At 36.3% G+C, this 25,631-nt stretch overlaps 2 protein-coding genes and 2 long non-coding RNA genes across 4 annotated transcripts in view; all 4 read right to left on the bottom strand.

Moving 5' to 3' along the window:
* LOC134271149 (uncharacterized) overlaps nucleotides 1–20,705 on the bottom strand; it is a 31,914-nt gene extending 11,209 nt beyond the window's left edge. The window contains exon 1 of the long non-coding RNA XR_009992963.1: nucleotides 20,422–20,705. This is a non-coding gene — a long non-coding RNA (uncharacterized LOC134271149). The remainder of the gene's footprint in view (nucleotides 1–20,421) is intronic.
* LOC134271120 (E3 ubiquitin-protein ligase HERC2-like) lies at nucleotides 1,428–4,759 on the bottom strand. The gene is made up of 5 exons (XM_062753374.1): nucleotides 4,701–4,759; nucleotides 2,735–2,912; nucleotides 2,348–2,471; nucleotides 1,985–2,114; nucleotides 1,428–1,575 (listed from the first exon to the last, which is right to left on the bottom strand). Exons 1-5 carry the CDS (start codon nucleotides 4,757–4,759, stop codon nucleotides 1,428–1,430), a joined length of 639 nt encoding a protein of 212 aa, XP_062609358.1.
* LOC134271097 (E3 ubiquitin-protein ligase HERC2-like) lies at nucleotides 8,375–13,679 on the bottom strand. Its single transcript, XM_062753354.1, has 9 exons — nucleotides 13,591–13,679; nucleotides 13,014–13,307; nucleotides 11,439–11,589; nucleotides 11,093–11,200; nucleotides 10,635–10,925; nucleotides 10,132–10,280; nucleotides 9,666–9,791; nucleotides 8,880–9,350; nucleotides 8,375–8,587 (listed from the first exon to the last, which is right to left on the bottom strand). Exons 1-9 carry the CDS (start codon nucleotides 13,660–13,662, stop codon nucleotides 8,375–8,377), a joined length of 1,875 nt encoding a protein of 624 aa, XP_062609338.1. The 5' UTR covers nucleotides 13,663–13,679.
* A 2,235-nt stretch (nucleotides 20,706–22,940) lies between the features above and the next one.
* On the bottom strand, nucleotides 22,941–24,947 carry LOC134271107 (uncharacterized). The gene is made up of 5 exons (XR_009992958.1): nucleotides 24,674–24,947; nucleotides 24,202–24,340; nucleotides 23,631–23,716; nucleotides 23,280–23,383; nucleotides 22,941–23,060 (listed from the first exon to the last, which is right to left on the bottom strand). It is a non-coding gene; the product is annotated as an uncharacterized LOC134271107 (long non-coding RNA).
* Nucleotides 24,948–25,631: the final 684 nt, after the last annotated feature.

The following is a 25,631-nucleotide window of genomic DNA, read 5'->3' as shown; positions in this document are numbered from 1 at the left end:
CTTTTATCGGCCATTTGGCCACACCCTACCGCCGGGGTTCATGATTTGAACAAACTTGAATCTACACTACCTGGGGATGATTCCACAGGAGTTTCACCTTTCCTGTCTCAATGGTTCTTGAGAAGAAGATTTTTCCTATATATTCCTATGTTAAACTTTGATCGGCCATTTTGGCCCCAACCTACCTCCGGGGGTCATGATTTGAACAAATTTGAATCTACACTAGCTGAGGATGATTCCACATGAGTTTCATCTTTCCTGGCCCTGTGGATCTTCAGAAGGATTTTTAAAGATATTTCCTATATATTCCAATGTAAAACTTGGGTCGGCCATTTTGGCCCCACCCTTGCCCCGGGGGTCATGATTTGCAAAAACTTGAATCTACACTACCTGAGGATGATTCTACACGAGTTTCATCTTTTTTGGCCCAGTGGTTCTGGAGAAGAAGATTTTTAAAGATTTTTCCTAAATATTCCTATGTAAAACTTTGGTCGGCCAGTTTGGCCCCACCCTAGCCCCAGGGGTCATGATTTGAACAAACTTGAATGTACACTACCTGAGGATCTGATTCTACATGAGTTTCATCTTTCCTGTCCTAGTGGTTCTTGAGAAGAATATTTTTAAAAATTTTTCCTATATATTCCAATGTAAAACTAGGGTCGGCCATTTTGGCCCCACCCTTGCCCAGGGGGTCATGATTTGAACAAACTTGAATGTACACTACCTGAGGATGATTCCACATGAGTTTCATCTTTCCTGGCCCATCAGTTCTGGAGAAGAAGATTTTTTAAAAATGCCATTAATTTTTAACAAATTCATGATTATCTCCCCTTGGAAAAGGGCGTGGCCCTTCATTTGAACAAACTAGAATCCCCTTCACCCAAGGATACTTTGTGCCAAGTTTGGTTGAAATCGGCCCAGTGGTTCTCGAGAAGAAGATGAAACAACAACGACGACAACAACAACGACAGACGACGGACAAATTTTGATCAGAAAAGCTCACTTGAGCCTTCGGCTCAGGTGAGCTAAAAACCACTCCGGGTACAGGTCAAATTCGGGAAGATGACACTCATGTATCATTGCTTCAATTTTGATTCATAGCAACAGGGCATTGTTTTTGTACAAATGTTCCAATTAATATAACCAAGTACACGTATATGTAGCTCTTTCCATTTCTCGTAATATATTTTGGATTCACTTCATTTACAGCTTGGTAGAGGAGTCGCAAAAAGATCCAAAATAAGGCGTTAAGTCCACCCATTCTTTAATAGAAACTTCATTAATGAGTACAATTTCACAATCCACAATATAACAGTAAATTAATATTAATTTTGTAATATTTCATGTTTCTCAAAAGGGTCTGCTGCAAACAAGGGATAATTGAGATGGGATAAATACAATAAATTATCAATTACAATATCTTTATACTAGTTACCAGTATCAGTGCAGGCCACACAGTGGAGGGAACCACAGGCCACGTCAATGACCTTCTTAGACTGGAGAGCTGACACTCGGCGGGGGCGCCTGACGTGGTCATCAGATCCATGACCCAAACGATGGTAGTCTCCCTTACCCCTATAAAGGAGGACGTCATTTAAAACACAATTTCATTAAAGGAAAATTACACATGGAGCCAAATATTGAAAGAAAGGGTGAAACTTCAAATTATATAAATCTTGTTATTACTTTACATGTACTGTAAACCAGCTTTTATTTGTAGGACCTGATGATAAATATTCAGATGATTCACCCCTCTCCTTGACTTGCAAATATTATAGCCGCAAACCACTGTGTATTTGGAGAGAGTATTTCTTATGTTGCGAAAATTAATTTTCAAGAATTGATTTTAAAATACCGAAAGGCTAATAAAAGATTACAGGAACAATTCTAGTTGATTTACAGTATTTATACGGCTCTCTAAATGCATTCATATTTTAAACCAATGCAGTTTTTATTATTCACTGTAATAAATAATTTTCCTTACCATGTGAAGACAGCTCCACTTTTAGTGAGTGCCACAGAGAACTGAGAACCACACTCCACCTTCATGACCCCCTGACCCATCAGTGTCTCGATTTTCATTGGCACTTTACAGCCATCACTTCCTCCACGACCTATTTAAAACACACAAATCAGCTGTTTTTAAGACACTGAAGTTTTCACCAAATAGACTACTGAATTGCAGTTGGATTCAGAAAAGAAAAGGCAATTTGAACAAATACAGACTTTCAAAATGTTCACATACAAATATATCTGAATCAGATACACATGCACATACAACACATACATGTACACTGTAAGTATCAAGAGTGGTGAGAAATATACAGTAGGAGAATTAAGGAATTACCCAATTTCCCATAATCCCCATCTCCCCAAGACCAGACATTGTCATCGTCAGTGATACACAGAGTCTGGGCGTCCCCACTACCACACGCCACGTCAATTACACGGTAGGATTTCAGGGCCTCCACCTAAGTTAAAAATAGAATATGACATAATTTCAAATACAATATTGATTCAATAAATACAAAACTCAGCCTTATACACTGTACATGTATCTAAATGTTAAAGATAAAAGATTTGCAAAACTGGTATACATAAGATTTAACAAAATTTTTAAAATGCCTTTCTTTGAATATCATGAAGAAATGTTGCTTTCTTTGGAACACCTACCCAATCACAACTAAATGTACCTTTCAGAATAATAGCATGTCAAGTTTCCATGTCAACCTACCAGTTTGGGGCGAGGCTGATCTTCACTGTCCCCATGCCCCAGGCGACCATATCGTCCCTTGCCCCAGGTGTACAGTTCCCCGTTAGCTGTGATACAGGCACTGTGTGCCCCTCCGGCTGCTATATCCACCACCTCCTTCCCTCTAAGGGAATCTATCACTCGGGGTCTGTCACAGGGACTAGGAAACAAATAAAGAGAGGCTTGGTTTGCTTGTACTACATGTATTTTTAAACAAACTACAGTACTATGACTTATAGTTTTGTCAGTATTGAAAAATTTCTCATTAAGAGCATGTCTACGAGAAAACCATGCAAGAGGTTATGGGAGCAAGGTTCTCGGATCAACTTCATGTTTAATGTGTAAATTTCTTCTATAATATGAAATATTTTGCCACAAAATTTTTTTCAGTGTGGTCTCACTTAAGGGGTTAAATCGACACTGTTACTAAAAATAGAATTCTTGGTCCTTACGCAGGGTGAAAACAAGAATTTTATAATTAAAAATTCAGCATTTTACTTGATAATGATATAAAATATCCATATATGGTTGAAAGTAACAAGATACACTTGTTTCAGAAAATTTTTCATAATCACAAACTGTGCCCTCGTTTAAGTGCAAAAAGGTCACAAATCTGGCATATTTCCAGATTTTTGAAAACTGGTGAAAATATTCACTTTTCAAAAACCTATAACTCAGAAAGTGACGCTTAGAATCAACTCAATCTCATACAATTATTAGACAACATGTCTGTCTACATTATATAAAAAATCTGTCTTTGGACTCTCAAATATTTTGCTGTACTTTTTACTTAAAGTTGGACATTTTTTGGAGAATTTTTAAATTTTCTCATCCCTGAACTTCAGCAAGGAGTTATTTTGCTGATTTAAATATTTTCAAAAATTTAAATTTTGCTGTTGAAAAATACCAGTAAATTGTACATTTTTGTTTTCAAGCAATAATTATTTCTTAGGGGAATAAATGGGGTTAATTTGGGAGGGGGGGGGGGGTACCAGAATTGTATTATTTTACATTTTCTTTGAGCAGGGTGATATTCACATACTGCTAAGTACCTGTTTGTCAATTGGTAGACCAAGTGTGTTCTCTCTTATCTTAAAAAAAACCCATTTGCTTGATAGATAATAAACATAGTACACTGGTACCTACTAATAAGTAGATGGCCCCTTTTAATTTGGAGTTCACAAGGTCAAAGGTCAAGGGTTATAATTCTCGATATACCAGTATGTAGATTTTAATCATTCAAAATCTTGAGGACATATTGCTTGACAGACATCAAATTTAGTACACTGGTTTCTTGAAAAGTAGAGGACCCCTTAGATTTTGAGGTCACAATGTCAAAGGTCAAGGGTCAAACTGAACAAAAAGGAATATCAGAGCCATTAATTTTCTTGACAGACATATTGTCATGGCAACAAACTCAAAATGAATGAACACCAAGTTTTAAAAATCAACAAATTAGAACATTTATAAATTTTAATTTGATTGCAGATTAAAATTTGAATATTACTCAATAACTAAGTACATTCAACAACAACAAAATTACAATGCTAGACTGCTTCCTGATATTTTATATTCACTTCCAAAATTAAAATGACCTTGAAATTTTGTATGCTTGAAAAAAAATCTACTTGCTTAATTATACATCATGGTTCTAAATTAAGGTAAGATTTGGAAAAAAAAAATCACAGTTTCCCCAAATCATATTCTGAATTATTTGCTATATCCGTATACAGGAAATTAGTCTTTATAATGGCGTTATATGTGGTAAAACTAAAGCACTGTTGACCTTGAACTTTGATCTTTTCTAACATAACAAACACTTAAAATTTACTCTGAATTTTTGTGTATTCCTGCAAGTGAAACCTGATACATATTAAATATCAAGATATTAACAATGTTTAAGTACATTGTACCAATAAAATCGTATAAGTTAACATATATGAAATACCCTGAAATTTTGGCTACTACAAAAGCTTCTTCAATCATAAACTGTCTTTTTTTCTTCATGTTTGGTACACCATTTGGGTTGATCTTGAGGTCTCAAGCTTTCAAAATCTATAAGGTGTATCCAAACTATTCTGTTCAGTATGACCCCATTTTCTTCCTTTGTAGCATCCAATAACTTCTGGAGAAAATTTAACAAGCACTGAAATTTCCAATTCTGGTTTAAAGAAGAACTGGACTGTCTCCAAATACACAAAGGTAGTACTCAAGGCATGTACCTGTGAAAAAGGGCAGTTTTCAAATTAAATTGAAATAAACCATACTAGACATATTCTAAGATTTTTAAAATAAATGTCATGTTTATGATAATGCTACATTTATATTTATCAATTGAAGAAAATGTCATCAAATGACTTGGGTAAGATTCTTCACAAATTCTTCTGGCTATCTTTGAAGAAAACAAGAGCTTCATATATCCTTGAGGTAAAGTAACAGAGTAGGGAAAAATGCATGTGGCAAATCAACAGACAGACAAGGCAATTCCTATCCATGTACCATAGTATACAGTTATAAAATGGGTATGAAATAGCAAATTTATGATTCCCCGAGGGAGGATTTAACTATTTCCCGGAGGAAATAGTTTTCTGCTGAGGGGAACTATAAATTTGCTATTTCCCGAGTTCCCATTCCATAACTCTTTTATTATACCAAACAATGATAGGCGATCTAAATTTTTTTAACCAGATATTCCAAAATTAAAAAAAAAACTGTAGAGGCATAATTACAAATGCATGCGGTTTAACACATTGTATGATAAGTGAAGCATCATGTCCTTAAACAATTAAATTATTTTTAAAAAGTATTTTCACTGACGTTTCAAAAATTATCGTTGCCTTCATTTTGGTAGAATTCAAGTATGATTTTGACATCGCACGTCGAAATGTTTTGACATCATAGCTACATTGCTAATAACATGACGTCACAGACTAGCGATTCCTTGAACGCTCCACCCACTGAACACTTTGATTGGTTAAAATTACTAATAAATATTCATGAGGGAGTAATCCCAAAGAGTAGCTCTGATTTTCCAGGGAGTAGTCTTCAGATGAGGGCAATAGTCACTTCTCTTGGAAATAGAGAGTTTTATGGTATTAATTTATACAGAGTAATTACAGTAGAGGTATAATAATATAACATATCTTTACCATTTTCTCAGCAGTGGTAAGTAATTGGTAATGCTAATGCTGCATCTGTATTGTCTCTCCTCTTCTTATTTCTGGATTCTGTTCACAATCCTACATTGGAAACCCTATGTAGTAATTCGTTATAGCTCCAAAGCTGAAAATCCCATTGTAAAGCCCAGCCCTAACCAGGGAAATGAATTTGAATAATCTGAAATTGCACGAGAAATATAAGAATGAAAGGAAATATTCTTTACAAAGTATTATTTCCCAAACTTATATTTATAATATTAGTTATGTTTTAAACACAAACCTGTCAAGGAACACATGGTGACCTTTAATTTGAAAAGTCTGCACAATTATTTGACAACTCTTTTCCTTTAATCATATATTAAAAGCCAAAAATCATAACTGTAGCCATCTTCATAACATTTCATGAATATCTGAGAAAAATATTTTGTTTAATGAGATTCTTTATAATCATGCAGCCCACATATGAGGCAATAATGGTGATTTAATTGACAGTGAAGACCCACCTATCCAATTCTTAATGTACCCTATTAGAAACAGTCTTTGAAAACCCTGGACCTATTCAACTTTTCATTCCCTCTTCATCACCCCACAAAAGCAACTTATGCTATTTATAATTCTGCAGATGTGAATATTTTGCAATATTGTTGAATTTATATATACAGATATTTTTATTGCTACATGTACAAGTACCAACCTTGAAATTAATATATTCTCTTGACAGGTTTGCTAGGTATATATTCAGGTCCAGTACAATCACTAGATTTAGCTACGTAGGTATTTTTTATAGAAATAAATTAATTTGATAGCTAAATAAAGCTACTTCAGGTAGGTAAATAAAGCTAACTAAGTAGGTAAATCAAGCTACGTAATATATAGCTAAATCTAGTGATTGTACCAGACCTGATAGTGTCTTGTAAAAAATCTTCCCTTGTCCATAATCAAGTCCCCATCAAAATTGTTTATTTATTTATTTTTTACATATCAATAAGCCTTTTTATAAGGTACATAGTATTATAAATCAAGATCCACCTACCTGTTTCTTTTTCAAATTCAAACATTGTTGATTCGGTATCATCATGATCATCATCACTACATCCGTCTTGCTACCAAATGAATTTTGCTGTCAGAATCATATTCATCAAAATCAGAGTCAGAATCTGAAGACTCGTTGACAATTCACGCACCTGAATCTTTTTCTGAGGACGTACAAAACGGTAACAAAACGTCTCAGGATGCCATAATGTTTACACGTGGTTACGGAACCGTACATCGATCCCGATGGTTTTCATAATATTCTATGCATTCTATACACAGGCCACTAGTATATACGTAACAAATTACATTCACAGGAGGGACAATTTTCTTCAAATCACACATACTTTATGCCTAAAACGATTAGATGACAGACATCTGTTTCTAAACTTCGTAAACATAATCATTATCTACCTTCTCTACAGAAGAGCGCTACAGGGGAGATAATTCTAACAAAATCTAAATAAATAGCAAAATACGTTTTTTTCACAGGAAAAGCAGGGAAAAAAATATTTATAGCTTTTATAAAATCAAAAATAATTTTCATTGTTTATATTTGTAAATATTTTACACAAAATTCATTAAAATTACTGTTTAAAGTAAACCTTATAAAAGCATGAATTTTTCCATCATTTGAATTTGAGGTAAATTCATTACGATATAACTTTTCTGTCCTTGAGAGTCCAAAGGTGGATTTTACATATTGTTGGGATAATATCCTAGAGATTCTTAAATGCACAAAATTCTGAAAAAAGAAGCGTCACTTTCTAAGAAATGTATCCCTCAATATTAACAAAAAATGAACCATTATCATTTCTTGGCACCATGCCAATATTTGTGACCTCCGGACAGCCTTCTATATAGGGGTTTTACAAAAAAATTGATTCCAACTTAATTTTACGACTCAGTTCTATGAGAAAACATTGCCCTTTTATTTATATATTGTTTTTCTTTTTTACTTTTAAATATTGAAATTGTCATTTTTACACCAACTTTTTTGCATTTTCCCTTGAATATTGACCAAAATGAATTATTGGCTGTTACTAAAAATAGAAACAACAGATGCAAAAATAAACAACATATTTCTGACTCTGAATGGGTGTCCTTTAAGTTAATAATGAAAATTAGTTTGTTCTTGAGAATGCCTACCAGAGCTTATTTCTATATATCTGCAGGGTTTTCTCGTAGACAGGCTCTTAAGATACTTTTTTAAGGATAATTACTTGATGTGAATTCAAAAGTAGATTCATAAATACAATTCACCAAGGACAAACTAATTCACATGCATTTTCAAGGTCATTATTTCTTCACACACATTAAATCTAACTTTTTTTTTAATTTGAAGATTCATTAATATTTAAGATCTTTTTTATATTGAATGAAAATAATTTAATTAACCAGATTAAAACAAATTTTTTAAACATCCTTTGACCTACTTACCGTGACCTAGTTTCCCGTCCTCTCCCTCTCCCCAGGAGTACACCTCCCCATCAGCAGACAGGGCCAGGCAGTGCTTCCCTCCCGAGTTCACGGCCAGCTTCTTAATAAACACATGCTGAATGGACTCCAGTTGTGTGGGGTGGGACACAGACTCTGTCCCTCCAACTCCTAGCCTCCCGCCAGCCCCATATCCTGTAGCAAACACCTGTAGGAAAAAAGATAAAGAATATCTAATGTCACTCTGTAATCATCAATGCGAGTAAATTATAGTGCTTTAAAAATCTACCCAAGCTTTTACTCTTAAATCAATATAAAATTTTAATAAGAAGTTGTTTTTCTTGGAGAGACGTTATTGTTAAAGTACTCAGGAATCTACAGATTTTTATCAATTTAAGTGTATATTTACTATCAATTTTAATAAGTTTTTTCTTGGAACATCTGATCATTTTAAATGAGCTATATAATGATTTACATTTTTATATTTAAAGCATTCTGACCTTTCCTTCAGCTGTCACTGCAAACAAGGTCTGCTCCCCTCCTACCAACTGAATGGGCCTGGTGACCGCTAGACCCTCACAGCTGACCGGCTGCTTGACCTTGGCACCGTCCACTCCCCCAAGCTGTCCCCTGTGATTGTGGCCCCACCCCCAGATTTGACCACTCCCTCCCCAGGACAAAGTCCATTCCTCCGGTTTCCTGTTCAACCACAACAGTAACTGTTCATCTTGTTCTTGTTTGAAAATTTCGTGATTTTCATGAGCATTTGTATCCTCTTCTTCATCACACGAAATGTCCAGAATCTTTTTTCGGACCTCCTCCAGGAAAGAGATTGGCAAGGCAGTCCTTTGGACAATCCCCGTGGCGACGCGTGCTGCCATGCAGTAGCGACGGAACCACGCCCACTTGTGTGCTTCACTGCAGCAGTTCAGCTTGTCCAGTTCAAGGTCACAGGCTAAGGCCACTAGAACCTGGAAAGATAGCCCAGCAAATTGTGATTAATATGATATGCACTTGATGTTACAGGGAGACACCAGTTCTATGTTCAATGTCTAGAAAAAGAACTGATTTTTAGAAACTATGCATTAAAAGATAAGAAATACATGTACATGTATTACTGTTCAATATGCCCCGTACTTGAATAAATTCCATCTCCTCATATTTAAAGGTAAAAAATCTTTGTAATTACATCTTAAATAATGAAGTTTCATGCAAAATTATCTCCCGATAAATCGCAAGACATAATTATCCCTACTAACATAACTGCCCACTCGTAGACACTGTACCTTGAAGAATGGGCTGTGCATCAGGTGCTTGCCACTCCTTACTATAGGATCCTCATAGTCATACTGTCTCTGTAGGGCCTCAGGTAGACCCTTAACAAGGGAGGTCACCGAGGAACTGCTCAGGAGCTGTACAAGGAAAACCAATATATTGTTACTGATAATGGATTCTAATTTCTTATCCATTAGTTAAAACAATATTTTCTTTTTTTGTCCTGTTTTATACGATGCTCCTTAGTAGCATTTTTCAAGACAGCAAGAACACAATATTCCTCATGTACATGTATATGCATGTGAATGATCATCTAATGGATAATACTACATTGAAAACTTCTAATCTGACATATGTGCAATCCATTTTACCATATTTCCTCATATATTCCTCCTATATTCTCATACCCATTTTAACCTTGTCTATTATGAAGCAAACTTTGCCTCCCAATGGATGTGGGATTACACAGGTACTTACTGCTGTGGAGGATCGAGGTGTTAGGTCGGGCTCCGCTGTCTCCACAGTGGGACTGGCCAGTAACGTGTTGACATTGACGATCTGCTCCGAGGTGTCAGAGGTCATCAGTTTTCGGAGTTTTTGTAAAGCCCACATTCTCTGGCTGGACCCTGTAATAAAGAGACACCAAAATTATTCCATGACTCTGAGAAAAAAATTACCTCAGGACATATTTACTTCACTTAGATATGGATAAATGAATGTTGAAAATGAACATAGATATTGTAAGAGCTAATAAATTGACTTCCTCCATCACTTAATTATTTTTTCTCTCCATATCCTTGACCTTTTCTAATATATCTAAATAAGATTCAGGACACACCCACAGTTGAAAGTGCAATATTTCTCATTTGCACTCTATCAACATACTTTTTCGATCAACTTCACATCTTTTTTTTCAACATTCACCTTGCATTTGACTACTAGTGCTTTGGGAGAAAATTTATTCAGAGCTAGAAACAAACCTAGTGAACTCAGCTGAGCATTGGCAGCCAGAGTCGCGGCCAGTCTGGTGACGATATTCCTGGCCAGGTTAATGTCCAGTTTGAAGTCCAGAAGACAGGTGACCAGGTCAATGGAAGGACGCGACAGGACTGTTCTGTCAGAGAGCATGTCCATGGGAGCAGCAGCAGGCATGATGGGATACACAGTGAAGTACCAGCCCCAGCCGTTAACGGAGCCGTCGCTGACAAACTTCCATCGCAGCTCATCTCCGTCAATCCGCAGCTCCTGGGACCAATCAGACCACTCTCGTCCTGAAATAAAAAGTAAAAATTGTAAATTTTCAAGAATGATAAGGATAAACTTGAAATTATCTACAAAATTGAAATTATGAGATTTTACTGGTACATTTTTACACTTAACAAGTCTATCAAAATTCCTATAATTCAAGTCTTCATTTATAAAATATAGAGCTCATTACCTGATTTTACAGCCAGGGTTCTACCAGAACTGTCTGAGATTGTCAAGGGATCATGTCTCCTCTCTGTAGAACATCGGCGATCAAACTCCACCCTCAATGAATCAGCTCCTACAAAAGTTATGATAGTTAATAAATTCTATATGCAACAAATTAATGTGCTATCCATACACTTGATTATTCTGGTGGCTTTAATATAAAAATTTTCTAGCTGTTGATTATTTACCTGGAATTTTGACTGTGTGTTACCTGATTTTTTACTGTGCCACTCAGTGGTTATTTACCTAGTATTTTGACTTTGCTGATTATCTACCAGTATTTTTACTGTGCCACTGTGCTGATTATTTACCTGGTATTTTGACTGTGCCGCTGAGTGAGGTATCATCACTGTAGGGGTGGGGACACTCCTGTACCACCGGCTGTGGTAGCCTCCCACAGACTCGATCTGATGCCACATCCTCCAACTCTGTAACACACAGCTCCAACAACATCTCAGCCACCTTAAAATAAAAACAATGAATTTAATTTAAAATGATTACACAATATAAAAGAATGGAAAGAGGTTTTAACTGCAGGAGTGATTGTAAAAGAATGAAGCCTCAATTATTTAACATTTGTCTGCAGTATTCAAGTTCTCAAAGATACCGTATAACTGGATTTTTCTACGGGGTGCTATTTTTTGCGATTTCTGCGATCAAGTCACAAAAAAATAAATCCCAAAAAATACGTAAATAAAAATTTTCAGTAGCATCGAAGTTCTGCAGTAAATAATGCCATTGCATGTTTTCAATCGTATTTTACAGGTAATTTACTTGATATCAACAACAATGATTGTTTTTCGAATAAATAAAACGAATTCCTTAAGATTCAATATTTATTTGTTCCTACATTGTATTTCATGATTTATTTATATGAAACTCGAATAGCAATTGTCAGTTTGGCTATTCCCCGGCTTGAGCGGGTCCTGCACCAGTGTTTACAAGATTTTTCTTAATCGGTATTCTGTCCTTGAGAAAAGAATTTCTTGTGTAATATTTCATACTGAGATTATATAAACTCTCTATAACCATAAATGAAAGTTCATAGTCTATGGGAACTTACTGAAACGAACATCTATAAATTAATTTCAAAGAATTATCGTCTCGGTTTCAATTAATTCAAAATACTTGTGACTTTGTTTCTAATTTACCCTGTGAATAATAACCAATTAATTATAACAACACACGGAACCCACAGGTGTAGTGTCATCTATGTAAACACCCAATAGCCCAAGGCCTTCACTGTTTCCAGGTAAGTCCAGACTGCAACTATTTTACGCTTGATTGGCGTGTATACAAAACTTCGAGAGATAGAGAGTGAAATTCAATGAAATATGTGTAACGGGGCCCAGGTTTTGGTTCGAGAAATAGAAGTTCGAGAGATCAGGAGTAAAATTGCTTAGTTCTATAGTTTCAATGGTTTCAAAAAAAAACGGGACCAGGGGTTCACTTCAAGAGATCGAGAACTTCCCGAAATCAGAGTTCAAGCCATCGAGAGTCACCTGTATTTTAAATTGCTTTGGTTTGTTCAATAAAAAATAAAAATAGACTTTATTGTTTAAATGTCTAGTAATGAAATTCAATAAAAATAGACTTTATTGTCAAAGTGAAATCGCAAAAATTAAAATCGCAAAAAATAAATATACCTATTTCAGGATCCAATCGCAAAAATTTGCTCCCGCATTAAAAACCAGTTATACGGTATCTAATATGCATGAAACAGCTCAAAGCCTTAAAAAAATTTTTTTTCAAACATTGCAGTTTTAAAGCTTAATTCAAGATATATGAAAGGAAATTATTAGAATATTAATTCAATCCTCATCTGATGAAATGTAACATAAAATCACACAAATGACTTATTCAGTTAAACAGAATGGGAGATGTACCTGAGGATATGCCTTGGCCAGTCGAGTAAGGATGTCTGACAGTCCTTCTTTAGCCAGTTCTCCCATTCTGGACGCCACAGCAAGCTTCAGAAGTTCTACCAAATTACGAGCATCGTTAACAGACATTCGGGCAGTGAAGTCATCCAGACCTGATGGAAAATTTGTTGGGCCGGCTTCCATGGTACTCATGACCTCATCTGCAGAGGTCAAGGTCTCTGCTATGATGCTTGTCTCCATGGGAACTAAAGCTGCCAGACTTTGCATGCTTGTGTATGATGAGATTTCTGAATGCACCTAAAATAATATGAAACAAAATTATTACCTCTATTATAAATGTTTCACAACTTTCCAACACAACATCTTTTCGGAAATATTTCAGTCGCAAGCAAATTTATAGTTCATGTTTTTACTTGCTTGTAGTGAGTTTCAGGTTAGGACCCTGATAAACAAGAATCTATATATCAAAAATGCAAGTTAGAACCAGTTTATGTCTAAATTATATTTTTTTCCTTCTATAAGTGAATTGTAAAATCAGTTTATGAGCAAATGGCATTTCTTTATTCTATATAAAACCTACCCCACTGACAGTTTCTGTGACAGTCTCCCCCACTGTCAGCTGTATGTCCGCGTGGTCCAGCACCTCGTCCATCCCCTCCCTGTGTAGATTCTCCTGACAGGGAGCTCATCAGTGCTGGCCGCCAGGGAACCTGTCATACCCAGGGGCTTCATTTCTGGTGAAACTGGCACAGGCTGGCCATCTGTCTCCAGGGACTTCACTATTGCATCTCTGTTTAACACGAAAATTCTTATGAGTTTAAATACTATTATTTAAAGAAATAATACATGTATCGTATTTTACTTCAGTGAATTACATTTTACATCTAGGAGTCAAGCCCCCTCCTAGGCCCCTCCTCACCCCCTCCCACTATTTACAGTAAAACACACTTATAAAGAAGTTCCAGGGCTAGACAATTTATTTGGTGCATTGGTAAACTTAATTCATGACATCCATTAAGTTCTCAGTATATTTTAACCAGTTTAACTGTACTTCCCTTTTTTATAATCAAGGCTATTCAAAAGATAAATTCAGAAAGACCAGAAAGCCTTTACCTGGAGTAGAGAATCTGTAGAGCGGTCAGAATATAACCCAGGGCCTGCTGTTTACTGGTGTCTGTGTCCTGTGATAGAATGATTTTGGACAGAGATGGACGTACAGTTTTGGAAGTTGAATTTTGGGAGGCAGCTGTAGATACCGAGTTCTCCTCTGCATTGCTCTCGTTCACACCTTTATCAATCAACAGGGAAAAAAAACATTTATTTTATAAAAGAAATGCACAAGAATTAAAAAAAAGAAATTTAATCAATAGGAGAAATACCACTACAGGTCAATGTTAAAAAAAGAAACACAAGGGCAAAAGAAATTAGCAAAGTCCACCCAAGACGAACCACATCTCTTCTTCACACCCCGCCCCTCAAAGAGTCGGATCTTTATTTAATAAGACTTTATAATACTAATCCTTACCCAGTAGTGTTGCCCCCAGGGGATCCCTGGAGGTGGAGAACAGTACCGGCTCGTGGGTGGTGGGAACAGACATGTCTGTGGTGGCCCAGGCTATGCTGTGGGAGGAACCACATGCTACCTTACTGATCTTGTACCCCTCCAGCACCACCAGGGCTGGCTTTCTGTTAACTGTGGTGGTTCCATTTCCTTGCTGTCCGTGGTCATTATCTCCCCAAGCATACACCTAGACAAAAAATTCATAGTGAGAATGTTAAACAATTTCAGATCCTTCAATTATTGTATTTCAAAATATCAAAACTATTAGGGCAGTAAACTTCCATCCATCTAATCCTGGTTCTTGACACAAAATGACTGAATAGTGATTAACAAGCTGTGGATGTACATGTATGTTTACTTATCTTCAATGTAAAATTCAACCAAGTTTACATTATATATTTTAAAAATATCTCCCATAGGTCTGTAAAACTTGAGTACATTTGACTCACCTGCCCCGTGTCAGTGACAGCCAGACAGTGGAGTGCCCCCACGGCTACATGGACAATCTTCTTCCCCTTCAGTCCCTCCACAATCTGAGGCTTCCTTACATGAGCATCAGTTCCATGACCCAATCGAAAATAGTCATCTTTGCCCCTAAAAACATGAATTGAAGCACATCAATTTATCATTCCTCTTCTATTTCTGTGACCTGATAAATCTTAAGCTGCAGCAAAATTAATTTACCAGTAGGTATGATTCCTTTGAAAAACTGATTGGTAAAAGGCAATGGAATCATTTCATTCTTTATCAAGCACAGACACATGCAATTCAAAGGTAAGCCATATCTAGTACATGTATATAATTATTCATTATGGAATAAATGCTCACCATGTCCACACTTGTCCAGACTTGGTCAGAGCCAATGAGAACTGGGCACCACACTCAATCTGACACACCTTCTGATCCCTCAGTCTCTCCACTTCGTGAGGGACATTACATCCCTCACTCCCCCCTCGACCCAGTTTTCCAAAGTCCCCGTCCCCCCAGGAGTAGACGTAGCCCTCGTCTGTGAGGGCCAGGGTCTGGGCGTCCCGACTCCCACAGGCCACCTGTACCACTCGCTGATGGGCCAAGTGTTTGACCTAAATTAAAATATTAAATGCATCGAGAATAAAGCAACTTTTAAAAAAAAAGATTGATTTTTTCAATGAAGGTGGGCTACAAAACGCAACAAGAGGCCCATGGGCCACAGTTTTCACCTTGCAATAGCTATTGTGGCCCCACCCTACATGTACGCCCTGGGGCCATGATTTGAACAATTTAGAATCTACTCTACCCAAGGATGCTTCCACATACTTGTAAGTTTCAGATTTTCTGGTCCATTGGTTTTTGAGATGATTGATTGTATGCTGTTTTAAACATCCCTCTCAAGAATTTTTCATTATCCCTCCCAAGAATTTTTCATTCATATGTAGATGCTACCACTTGTCGATGGAGATCTCAAGATTTGTCCTATACTCTGCACATAAGGCCATTGAGCAGTGAGGAAATGTGCTAGCACCTATTATTACCTAACCCGGCTACTATATAAATTATAATTAGGCATTTTGAACTGTTTCACGGTTTACTTTATGTTTTTGTGTGATCATGAAACAGTGAACTGTTGACCGGGCCACAGAATGAACTGTTGCCTGTTTAAAGCGTCATCGTGATATTCAAGCATTTTGATGATCATGACATCACTATTTACCTGCTCTATAATTAATCAAATTTAAATAAAACACACAAACAGTCAATTTATTAAGTATTACTTTAAATTAAAAATATTGATTTAATCTTTATATTTTGTGTTCAGCTAATTAATAGACAAGTATTTGAATAAACAGTTGTGAAACCTTTTTATTGATTGTTTGTGTGTTTTTATTCCAATTTAATTAATTATATAGTAGGTTAGGTAATAAAACACTTATTCAATGACTACTCGGTGAAACAGTCAAACTGTTGTCCCTCGGTAGTGGGGGAGACCTGGAAAACTGTTGCCCTCGGCCGGCAACAGTTTTCCAGGTCTCCCCCACTACCTCGGGACAACAATTTGACTGTTTACCTCGTAGTCATTAAATAAGTGTATACTGTGACACAGGACCCTGGCTTATACGGTCTCATCCGAAGAACCTGTCTCTACATCCCACAGTGGGATTCGTACCTGCGAGATAGGGATGACTCCTTACTTTGTGACTCTAAAGCAGACGCTCTAACCACTGCACCTATTGGTGAAGGTGACATGGTTCTTCAGAAGAAGATTTTTAAAAGATTTTTTCTACATATTTCAATGTAAAACTCAGGGATTCCCCATTATGACCCCGTCCTAACCACGCATAAGAAGTTTTTAATGACCCACCCTATTTTTGTCTTGCCTTGACAAGATTTAATATCCCTAGTCCTTGTAGGCCTAGAGTAAGCAAAATATCCAAGTTTTAACAAAAACATAACTTTTTGTCACATTATAGCGGCACCTTAAGACCATATCCTTTGTCCCCAGGGTGATGCCTTGAACAATTTTTAATCTACAACATATTCTCATCCTTGTACTCTAGATCACTTATTTTTCGCGACACCTTATTTTCATGAGATAGTCATTGACTCTTTATTAGTGAGACAAAATTTTCGCGATTTGTGGTCATTGCATCTTATGGGATTCTATTATACGCAAGAATGAAATTTTCGCTAGCATACCTTCTCGCGTAATTACACAACCAGAAGTCTCTGTCGAGACTGAAGCTCTACTGGTTTGTACTTATAGCAAAGGAAGAGAAAAGCACTTAAGCAGTTGGAAATTGAACCTTTCAACAGCAATAAATAGAATAATGATCCTTGATTAAGTCTCTTTATGTTCTTAGTGTAGTCTACTTGCATGCCACATTATATTATAACCAGACTATTTGGAGTAGCATTTTGAGAGTATTTGACAGAAATTTCTATTTTTAGTAACCATGGCAACACCATTCATTGAAGTGAAAAACTGATATACAGAATTACGTACCTTAGTGTAGTCTACTTGTGTGCCATGTTATATTGAAATCAGACCAAAACTGTAGGAGGTGTAGCATTTTGAAAGAATTTCACAGAAATTTCTATTTTTAGTAACCACGGCAACACCGTTCATCGAAATCAAAAACCGATACATAGAATTATGTATCTTAGTGTAGTCTACTTGTGTGCCAAGTTATATTGAAATCAGACCAAAACTATAGAAGGAGTAGCATTTTGAAAGAATTTCACAGAAATTTCTATTTTTAGTAACCACGGCAACACCGTTCATCGAAATCAAAAACCGATACACAGAATTATGTATCTTAGTGTAGTCTACTTGTGTGCCATGTTATATTGAAATCAGACCAAAACTGTAGGAGGAGTAGCATTTTGAAAGAATTTCACAAAAAATCCTATTTTTAGTAACCACGGCAACACTGTTCAACGAAATCAAAAACCGATACACAGAATTATGTATCTTAGTGTAGTCTACTTGTGTGCCAAGTTATATTGAAATCAGACCAAAACTGTAGAAGGAGTAGCATTTTGAAAGAATTTCACAGAAACTTCTATTTTTAGTAACCACGGCAACACTGTTCATTGAAATCAAAAACCGATACACAGAATTATGTATCTTAGTGTAGTCTACTTGTGTGCCAAGTTATATTGAAATCAGACCAAAACTGTAGAAGGAGTAGCATTTTGAAAGAATTTCACAGAAATTTCTATTTTTAGTAACCACGGCAACACCGTTCATCGAAATCAAAAACCGATACACAGAATGATGTATCTTAGTGTAGTCTACTTGTGTGCCAAGTTATACTGAAATCAGACCAAAACTGTAGGAGGAGTAACATTTTGAAAGAATTTCACAGAAATTTCTATTTTTAGTAACCACGGCAACACCGTTCATTGAAATCAAAAACCGATATACAGAATTATGTATCTTAGTGTAGTCTACTTGTGTGCCAAGTTATATTGAAATCAGACCAAAACTGTAGGAGGAGTAGCATTTTGAAAAATTGTTTACAGACAGACAGACGGACAGACAGACAGATGGACGGACGACGGAAGCATTACCATCGCATAAGCTCTTCTGGTCTCTGACCAGTAGAGCTAAAAATCAATTCTTTAAAAGTCTTTCAATATATCTTCATTTTTTTCATATGTGTTAGGTGAATGTGTAGACATTGTTCTAAAAGTTACTTGAACCCTAAAGTTATAATTCCTATTGTAAAACAGACAGGGAGTATTGGGGAGTAGGGTGAACATTTTTTCAATTAAGTGTAAAATAATTTTTCTGGCTGATACAAATGATACTACATGCCTGTATATAATTGTATATTCTTGCATATTCTTGCCTTTTAATAGTTGAATTTTTTTTTTATTTCTTCAGGTTATTGTTTATTTCTTCCTCAAATGGACTTCACTTCTCCCATAGTTTTATTCATTATTGCATAAGCAACTCTTTTCTGAAGAATGATGCTTAGACTGTAAGCTATAACAGAGACCTAAACAATGTCGCTGGCAATATGCAATAGCTACCACGAGCAGTTTAAAACCTGGGGGAGGAAAATAATTTACAGACAGTAACTTTTGAAACGAATACATACTTTAATTATCTCACCAGCATGTCATTGTGCAACAAAGTCGTCAGCATTTTATTTGTCCTTCGAACGGGTGAAACGTTTTGAATGGCACTCTTATCGATGAATTTTACACTAAACCAAGTTATCTTATCAGATCTAGCTTTATTTACCTGCTGTTTCATCGTAAAACCGGAAGTGCGAGATCGTAAAATTGAAATCGCGATCCCGACTCAAATTTGACATTGGAAAAAAAAATATTTTTATTTTTTTCTGAAAATTCAAAACCTTGAGCGGAGGGTTTGTAAAAATGAAAATAAAATAAATACTGGCCTTAAATATAAAATTAGATCATTAGCATATTAACCAGGAGCAAAGGATAAGATGTTCAAAGAAATCATGCATTTCACAATATATATAATCATTAGGGCCCCACCCTAAAACAAGAACCCCTGACCCCGGGGCCATAAAATTCACAATTTTGGTAGAAGTACTCTTGCTCATCATAACTATGTACTTAGTTGGTTTATTTAATACCCAGGAGCAGAGAAGAAGATTTTCAAAGAAATAATGCATTTTCAATACCTACTTATTTAGCCCCACCCTAGCACTAGAACCCCTGACCCCAAGGCCATGAATTTCACAATTTTGGTAGAGGACTCATTGCTTGTTACAATCATGCAAACAGTTTGACTGCTTGATGTCCAGGAGTAAAGAAGAAGATTTTTAAAGATTGCATTAATTTTAGTGGTTTTGGCCCCACCCCTAAGGCCCCAGGGGGGCAGGGATCATGAAATTCACAATTTTTATTCCCCTTCACCCATAGATGCTTTGTGCCAAATTTGGTTGAAATTGGTTCAGTGGTTGCAGAGAAGAAGCTGAAAATGTTCAAATGTTAACGGACAATGCACAACGCACGACGACGGACGAAAACAGATAGCAATAGGTCACCTGAGTTTACTCAGGTGACCTAAAAAAGGAAGTATTCCTCACAACAAAGGCCAGAAGAAAATAGGGACCACCAGCCTAGTCCAATCTCTGGTTCCCATAAGAAGACTAAGTAAAGAAGAATTTCAGGACATTGTACGGCCACAGAAAAATGGAGTGTTTGCAGTTATAGATGCCAAGAGCCGAAGCAGCGAGATGAAGTTTTTACGACCCAGGCCAAGTGAGGTCCAGCCAGTGGACACCTACATGGAATCTGTGTCAGATGACCCAAATTCAAAATTATACAAAGTACTTCACCAAGAAAAGACTGCTAAATTGTGGAACAATGCATTTAAAGAACACTCACAGAATTTTCCAGACTGTGATGGTCAACTGGACTGGAATCAGCATGGGGAGGAAAAACGAGGCCTTGCATGGATCCTTTACATTCGATGTAAGAAGTGCCACTATACCAGTCACCGAGAAAAGCTTTACGAAGAGGTGAGAAGATCTGGCAGGGGATGAAGAGCTGCACAGCTGAATGTGGCCATGGCTGTCGGTCACCTGGGTACCAGTCTTACAACAGAGGGTATGTGTAGTATGCTTCTTGGTGCATATATTAAACCAGCGTCAGCCACCAACATGCAACAGACCTGCAACAAAGTGGGGAAAATTATAACCAATGTAAATAAAAACAGTATGAAGAAAATTCGGCAGAATATTCAAGAACTTAATGAACCAGAAGTCTCTGTTGAGACTGAAGCTCTACTGGTTTGAACTTATAGCAAAGGAAGAGAAAGTACTTAAGCAGCTGGGATTTGAAACTTTATAAACAGCATTAAATAGAATAATGATCGTTGATAAAGTCTCTTTATGTTCTTAGTGTAGTCTACTTGTGTGCCAAGTTATACTGAAATCAGACCAAAACTGTAGGAGGAGTAGCATTTTGAAACAATTTTACAGACATTTCTATTTTAAGTAACCACGGCAACACAGTTCATCAAAATTACAATTCGATACACAGGATTATGTATCTTAGTGTATTCTACTTGTGTGCCAAGTTATATTGAAATCAGACCAAAACTGTAGGAGGAGTAGCATTTTGAAAGAATTTCACAGAAATTTCTATTTTTAGTAACCACTGCAACACCTTTCATCGAAATCAAAAACCGATACACAGAATTATGTATCTTGGTGTATTCTACTTGTTTGCCAAGTTATACTGAAATCAGACCAAAACTGTAGGAGGAGTAGCATTTTGAAAGAATTTCACAGAAATTTCTATTTTTAGTAACCACTGCAACACCTTTCATCGAAATCAAAAACCGATCCACAGAATTATGTATCTTAGTGTAGTCTACTTGTGTGCCAAGTTATACTGAAATCAGACCAAAACTGTAGGAGGAGTAGCATTTTGAAACAATTTTACAGAAATTTCTATTTTTAGTAACCACAGCAACATCGTTCATCGTAATCAAAAACTGATAAACAGAATGATGTATCTTAGTGTAGTCTACTTGTGTGCCAAGTTATACTGAAATCAGACCAAAACTGTAGGAGGAGTAGCATTTTGAAAGAAATTCACAGAAATTTCTATTTTTAGTAACCACGGCAACACCGTTCATCGAAATCAAAAACCAATACACAGAATGATGTATCTTAGTGTAGTCTACTTGTGTGCCAAGTTATACTGAAATCAGACCAAAACTGTAGGAGGAGTAGCATTTTGAAAGAATTTCACAGAAATTTCTATTTTTAGTAACCACTGCAACACCTTTCATCGAAATAAAAAACCGATACACAGAATTATGTATCTTAGTGTAGTCTACTTGTGTGCCAAGTTATACTGAAATCAGACCAAAACTGTCGGAGGAGTAGCATTTTGAAACAATTTTACAGAAATTTCTATTTTTAGTAACCACAGCAACATCGTTCATCGAAATCAAAAACTGATAAACAGAATGATGTATCTTAGTGTAGTCTACTTGTGTGCCAAGTTATACTGAAATCAGACCAAAACTGTAGGAGGAGTAGCATTTTGAAAGAAATTCACAGAAATTTCTATTTTTAGTAACCACGGCAACACCGCTCATCGAAATCAAAAACCAATACACAGAATTATGTATCTTAGTGTATAGTCTACTTGTTTGCCAACTTATACTGAAATCAGATCAAAACTGTAGGAGGAGTAGCATTTTGAAAGAATTTCACAGAAATTTCTATTTTTAGTAACCACTGCAACACCTTTCATTGAAATCAAAAACCAATACACAGAATTATGTATCTTAGTTTAGTCTACTTGTGTGCCAAGTTATACTGAAATCAGACCAAAACTGTAGGAGGAGTAGCATTTTGAAACAATTTTACAGACATTTCTATTTTAAGTAACCACGGCAACACAGTTCATCAAAATTAAAATTCGATACACAGAATTATGTATCTTAGTGTAGTCTACTTGTGTGCCAAGTTATATTGAAATTAGACCAAAACTGTAGGAGGAGTAGCATTTTGAAAAATTGTTTACAGACAGACGGACAGACAGACAGACGGACAGATGGACGGACGCCGGACGCATTACTATCGCATAAGCTCTTCTGGTCTCTGACCAGTAGAGCTAAAAATGTGGACTTCCGGATACCCCCATCAGAGGGGAAGGAGATGCTCGGTACAATAATGCCACCTTCAGTGCAATTGGGAAAACCCCATTCCAAGCTGCCACCCAAGTGACGTATACCGTAAGTGAAAATGTAACTCAGAGGAAGAATGTGGTAGCAGTTTTCTGTGGGAATAAACTATGCAAGAAAGGCGCACACCTACGAAGCAAAGGAAAAGAAGTTACCTGCCAAGGACACTAAGACTGCACTGCAACCATTCATCCGGAGACCACCATTGGAGACGAGAAGCGATTGGCCGCTAATTGTGTTGGTGAGTTACAAAATGATGACCGGCCACTAGTCATATCCCATTTCACAAGTGATGGAGACAGTGCCGCTGCATCTGGTGCATCTGAAAAACAAGGACATGTGATTGAAAACCTTAAGGACTTGCGTCACTTCTTTGACTCTCAAAGAAAACAGACTGCTAAGGCTTCATTCAGCAGTCACATGTTTCCGGGAAGAACCAAGGCCACAAGAAAATCCATGCAGAGAAGATTTGCCTTGGACCTGAAGCTTCGATGCAGGACAGAGTACGAGAATTGCTACAAACACAACTCAGGCGACTTACCTTTGATGAAGCGTGCTGTGTCTACTGCGGTTGGTTCCCTCATAAACTGCTACCAGGGACAGTGCGGGAAGTCCTGTCAACTCTATTCCTTTTCCTGTCGTGGACTGAAAAGTAATTTTGGAAATCTTCAGTGTTGCCTAGTGACTTTGAATTAAACATGACAGAAAAAGACATGTTAGTTAAAAGACTGCATAAATTTGACTTTAGGACAAAGTAATCTTGATAGAATCAAATATCATGCTTGTACACAAAAATCTGAATCTGTAAATAGGGCATATTTAAAATCAAATCCAAAATGTATTACAAGTAGTAGGAATTTTGAAAGTAGAATACATAAAGTTGTGCACTCACTTAATAGGGGTCATGGAAACTCAACACTGGAACTTTGTGAATCTGTAGGGGCACCTGTTGTCAAAGGAAGTAGAGTGGTCCATCATCTAAAACAACAACAAAATAGACAAAATTACTTTAAAATGAAACAAAAACTGTTAAAATATAAATTTCAAAGAAAATTCTATAGATCTAAAAGATATCAGCTGTACGATAAAAAATCTAAAGACACTTACAGTAAATCATTAACAGATCCAAAATTAAAAAGGAAATTGTAAGACTGTGAAGGGAGGGTGGGGGGGGGGGGCATTGATGATATGTACATGCATTTCAAATGTATAAAATTTGTATTTAAAAATATATTTTGTGAACTATCTTACATGTAATAATTGTTTTTAGGGTTCATTATCAGATTATGCATTGATTATTTTCAACTGGGTAAATGGGGAAAATGTGGACATGTGAATAATGTATTATTGTATGTAAAACGTGACATTTTCTTCTACGAGAGAGTCTGTACATGTAAAAATGTTATATTCTTTATTATTTTGCTCATTAAAATTTTTTGAATTAAAAATCTTGTTTTTCTTACCTGTGTGATGAACACAACAAAGGTTACTGAGGTAATTGGTAGAAATACAGGTATGAGTGTCAGAACTGTCCGTTGGTGACCAGACTGCATGCCACATTGTTTATCCGCCATTATTGATCTTTTCAAGGGGAGATAACTCCTGAAATCAGAGAAATTTTAGTGAAAATGAGAGTTACCTGTCCCTCTTTAGGTCTCACACAAGGAAATAATTTCACTATATCACTATATAGCTTGAATTAAATTATTTAATTTATTAGACTCTCAGCAGAAAATTAATGAAAGAGAAAAAAAAGATTAATGCTTAAACAAAAATTTGAGATCAGAAAAAATATGCCTTATGCGGCTTTTAATTTTCCTACTAAGTTTGAAAATTTTCTAAGCATACTCAGTTATAATTAAAAACCAACAACACATGTCAAAAATTTTATAATTTTTTCACTAGAAAGAAAAAATCGACAGTAAACTTACCTACCTCGAAATGCACATGGGATTCACATGTTGACAAACAGCCTACACACCATCCAGGAAGCTGCATCATGCGCACCTGAAAAAAGAGTTCCTTTTAATTCAGTGGGATAATTCTGCTAAAGAAATGATATTCCTAGTACACGAGTCCAATTTTAATACTGTAGGCCTAAATCAAATTGCCAACAAGAGGCCCATGGGCCACATCGCTCACCTGAGCACTAAGGGTAGGAAAAAGTAGAAAATGGCTTTTAATTGTAAAGTTTCAATCCAAAAGTAGTCCCATGACCAACAATCATGGATTTGCTATTTTTTAGAAAATGATTTTTATAGAATTTTTCCTACATATATCTTTAAAAACTTTGGTCTGCCATTTTGGTCCCGCCCTACCCCTTGGGGTCATGATTTGAACAAACTTGAATCTACACTAATTGAGCATGCTTCCATATAAATATGATGAATTATGGCTTTGTCATTCTTGAGAAGAAGATTTTTAAAGAATTTTCCTATATAATTCTATGTATAACTTTGGTCTGCCATTTTGGCCACGCCCTACCCCCGGGGGTCATGATTTGAACACACTTGAATCTACACTACCTGAGCATGCTTCCATATAAATATGATGAATAATGGCTTTGTCATTCTTGAGAAGAAGATTTTTAAAGAATTTTCCTATATATTTCTATGTAAAACTTTGGTCGGCCATTTTGGCCACGCCCTACCCCCGGGGGTCATGATTTGAACAAATTTGAATCTACACTACTTGAACATGCTTCCATATAAATATGATGAATTATGGCTTTGTCATTCTTGAGAAGAAGATTTTTAAAGAATTTTCCAATATATTTCTATGTAAAACTTTGGTCGGCCATTTTGGCCCCGCCCTACCCCGGGGGTCATGATTTGAACAAACTTGAATCTACACTACGTCTTGAGCATGCTTCCATATAAATGTTACGGTTCCG

This window comes from Saccostrea cucullata, unplaced genomic scaffold (assembly GCF_032062105.1).
Source record: "Saccostrea cucullata isolate Sc308-1 unplaced genomic scaffold, CSIRO_AGI_Scuc_v1 ctg2111, whole genome shotgun sequence".
Classification (NCBI taxonomy): Eukaryota; Metazoa; Mollusca; class Bivalvia; order Ostreida; family Ostreidae; genus Saccostrea; species Saccostrea cuccullata.
This window is presented reverse-complemented; position numbering and strand designations above follow the sequence as displayed.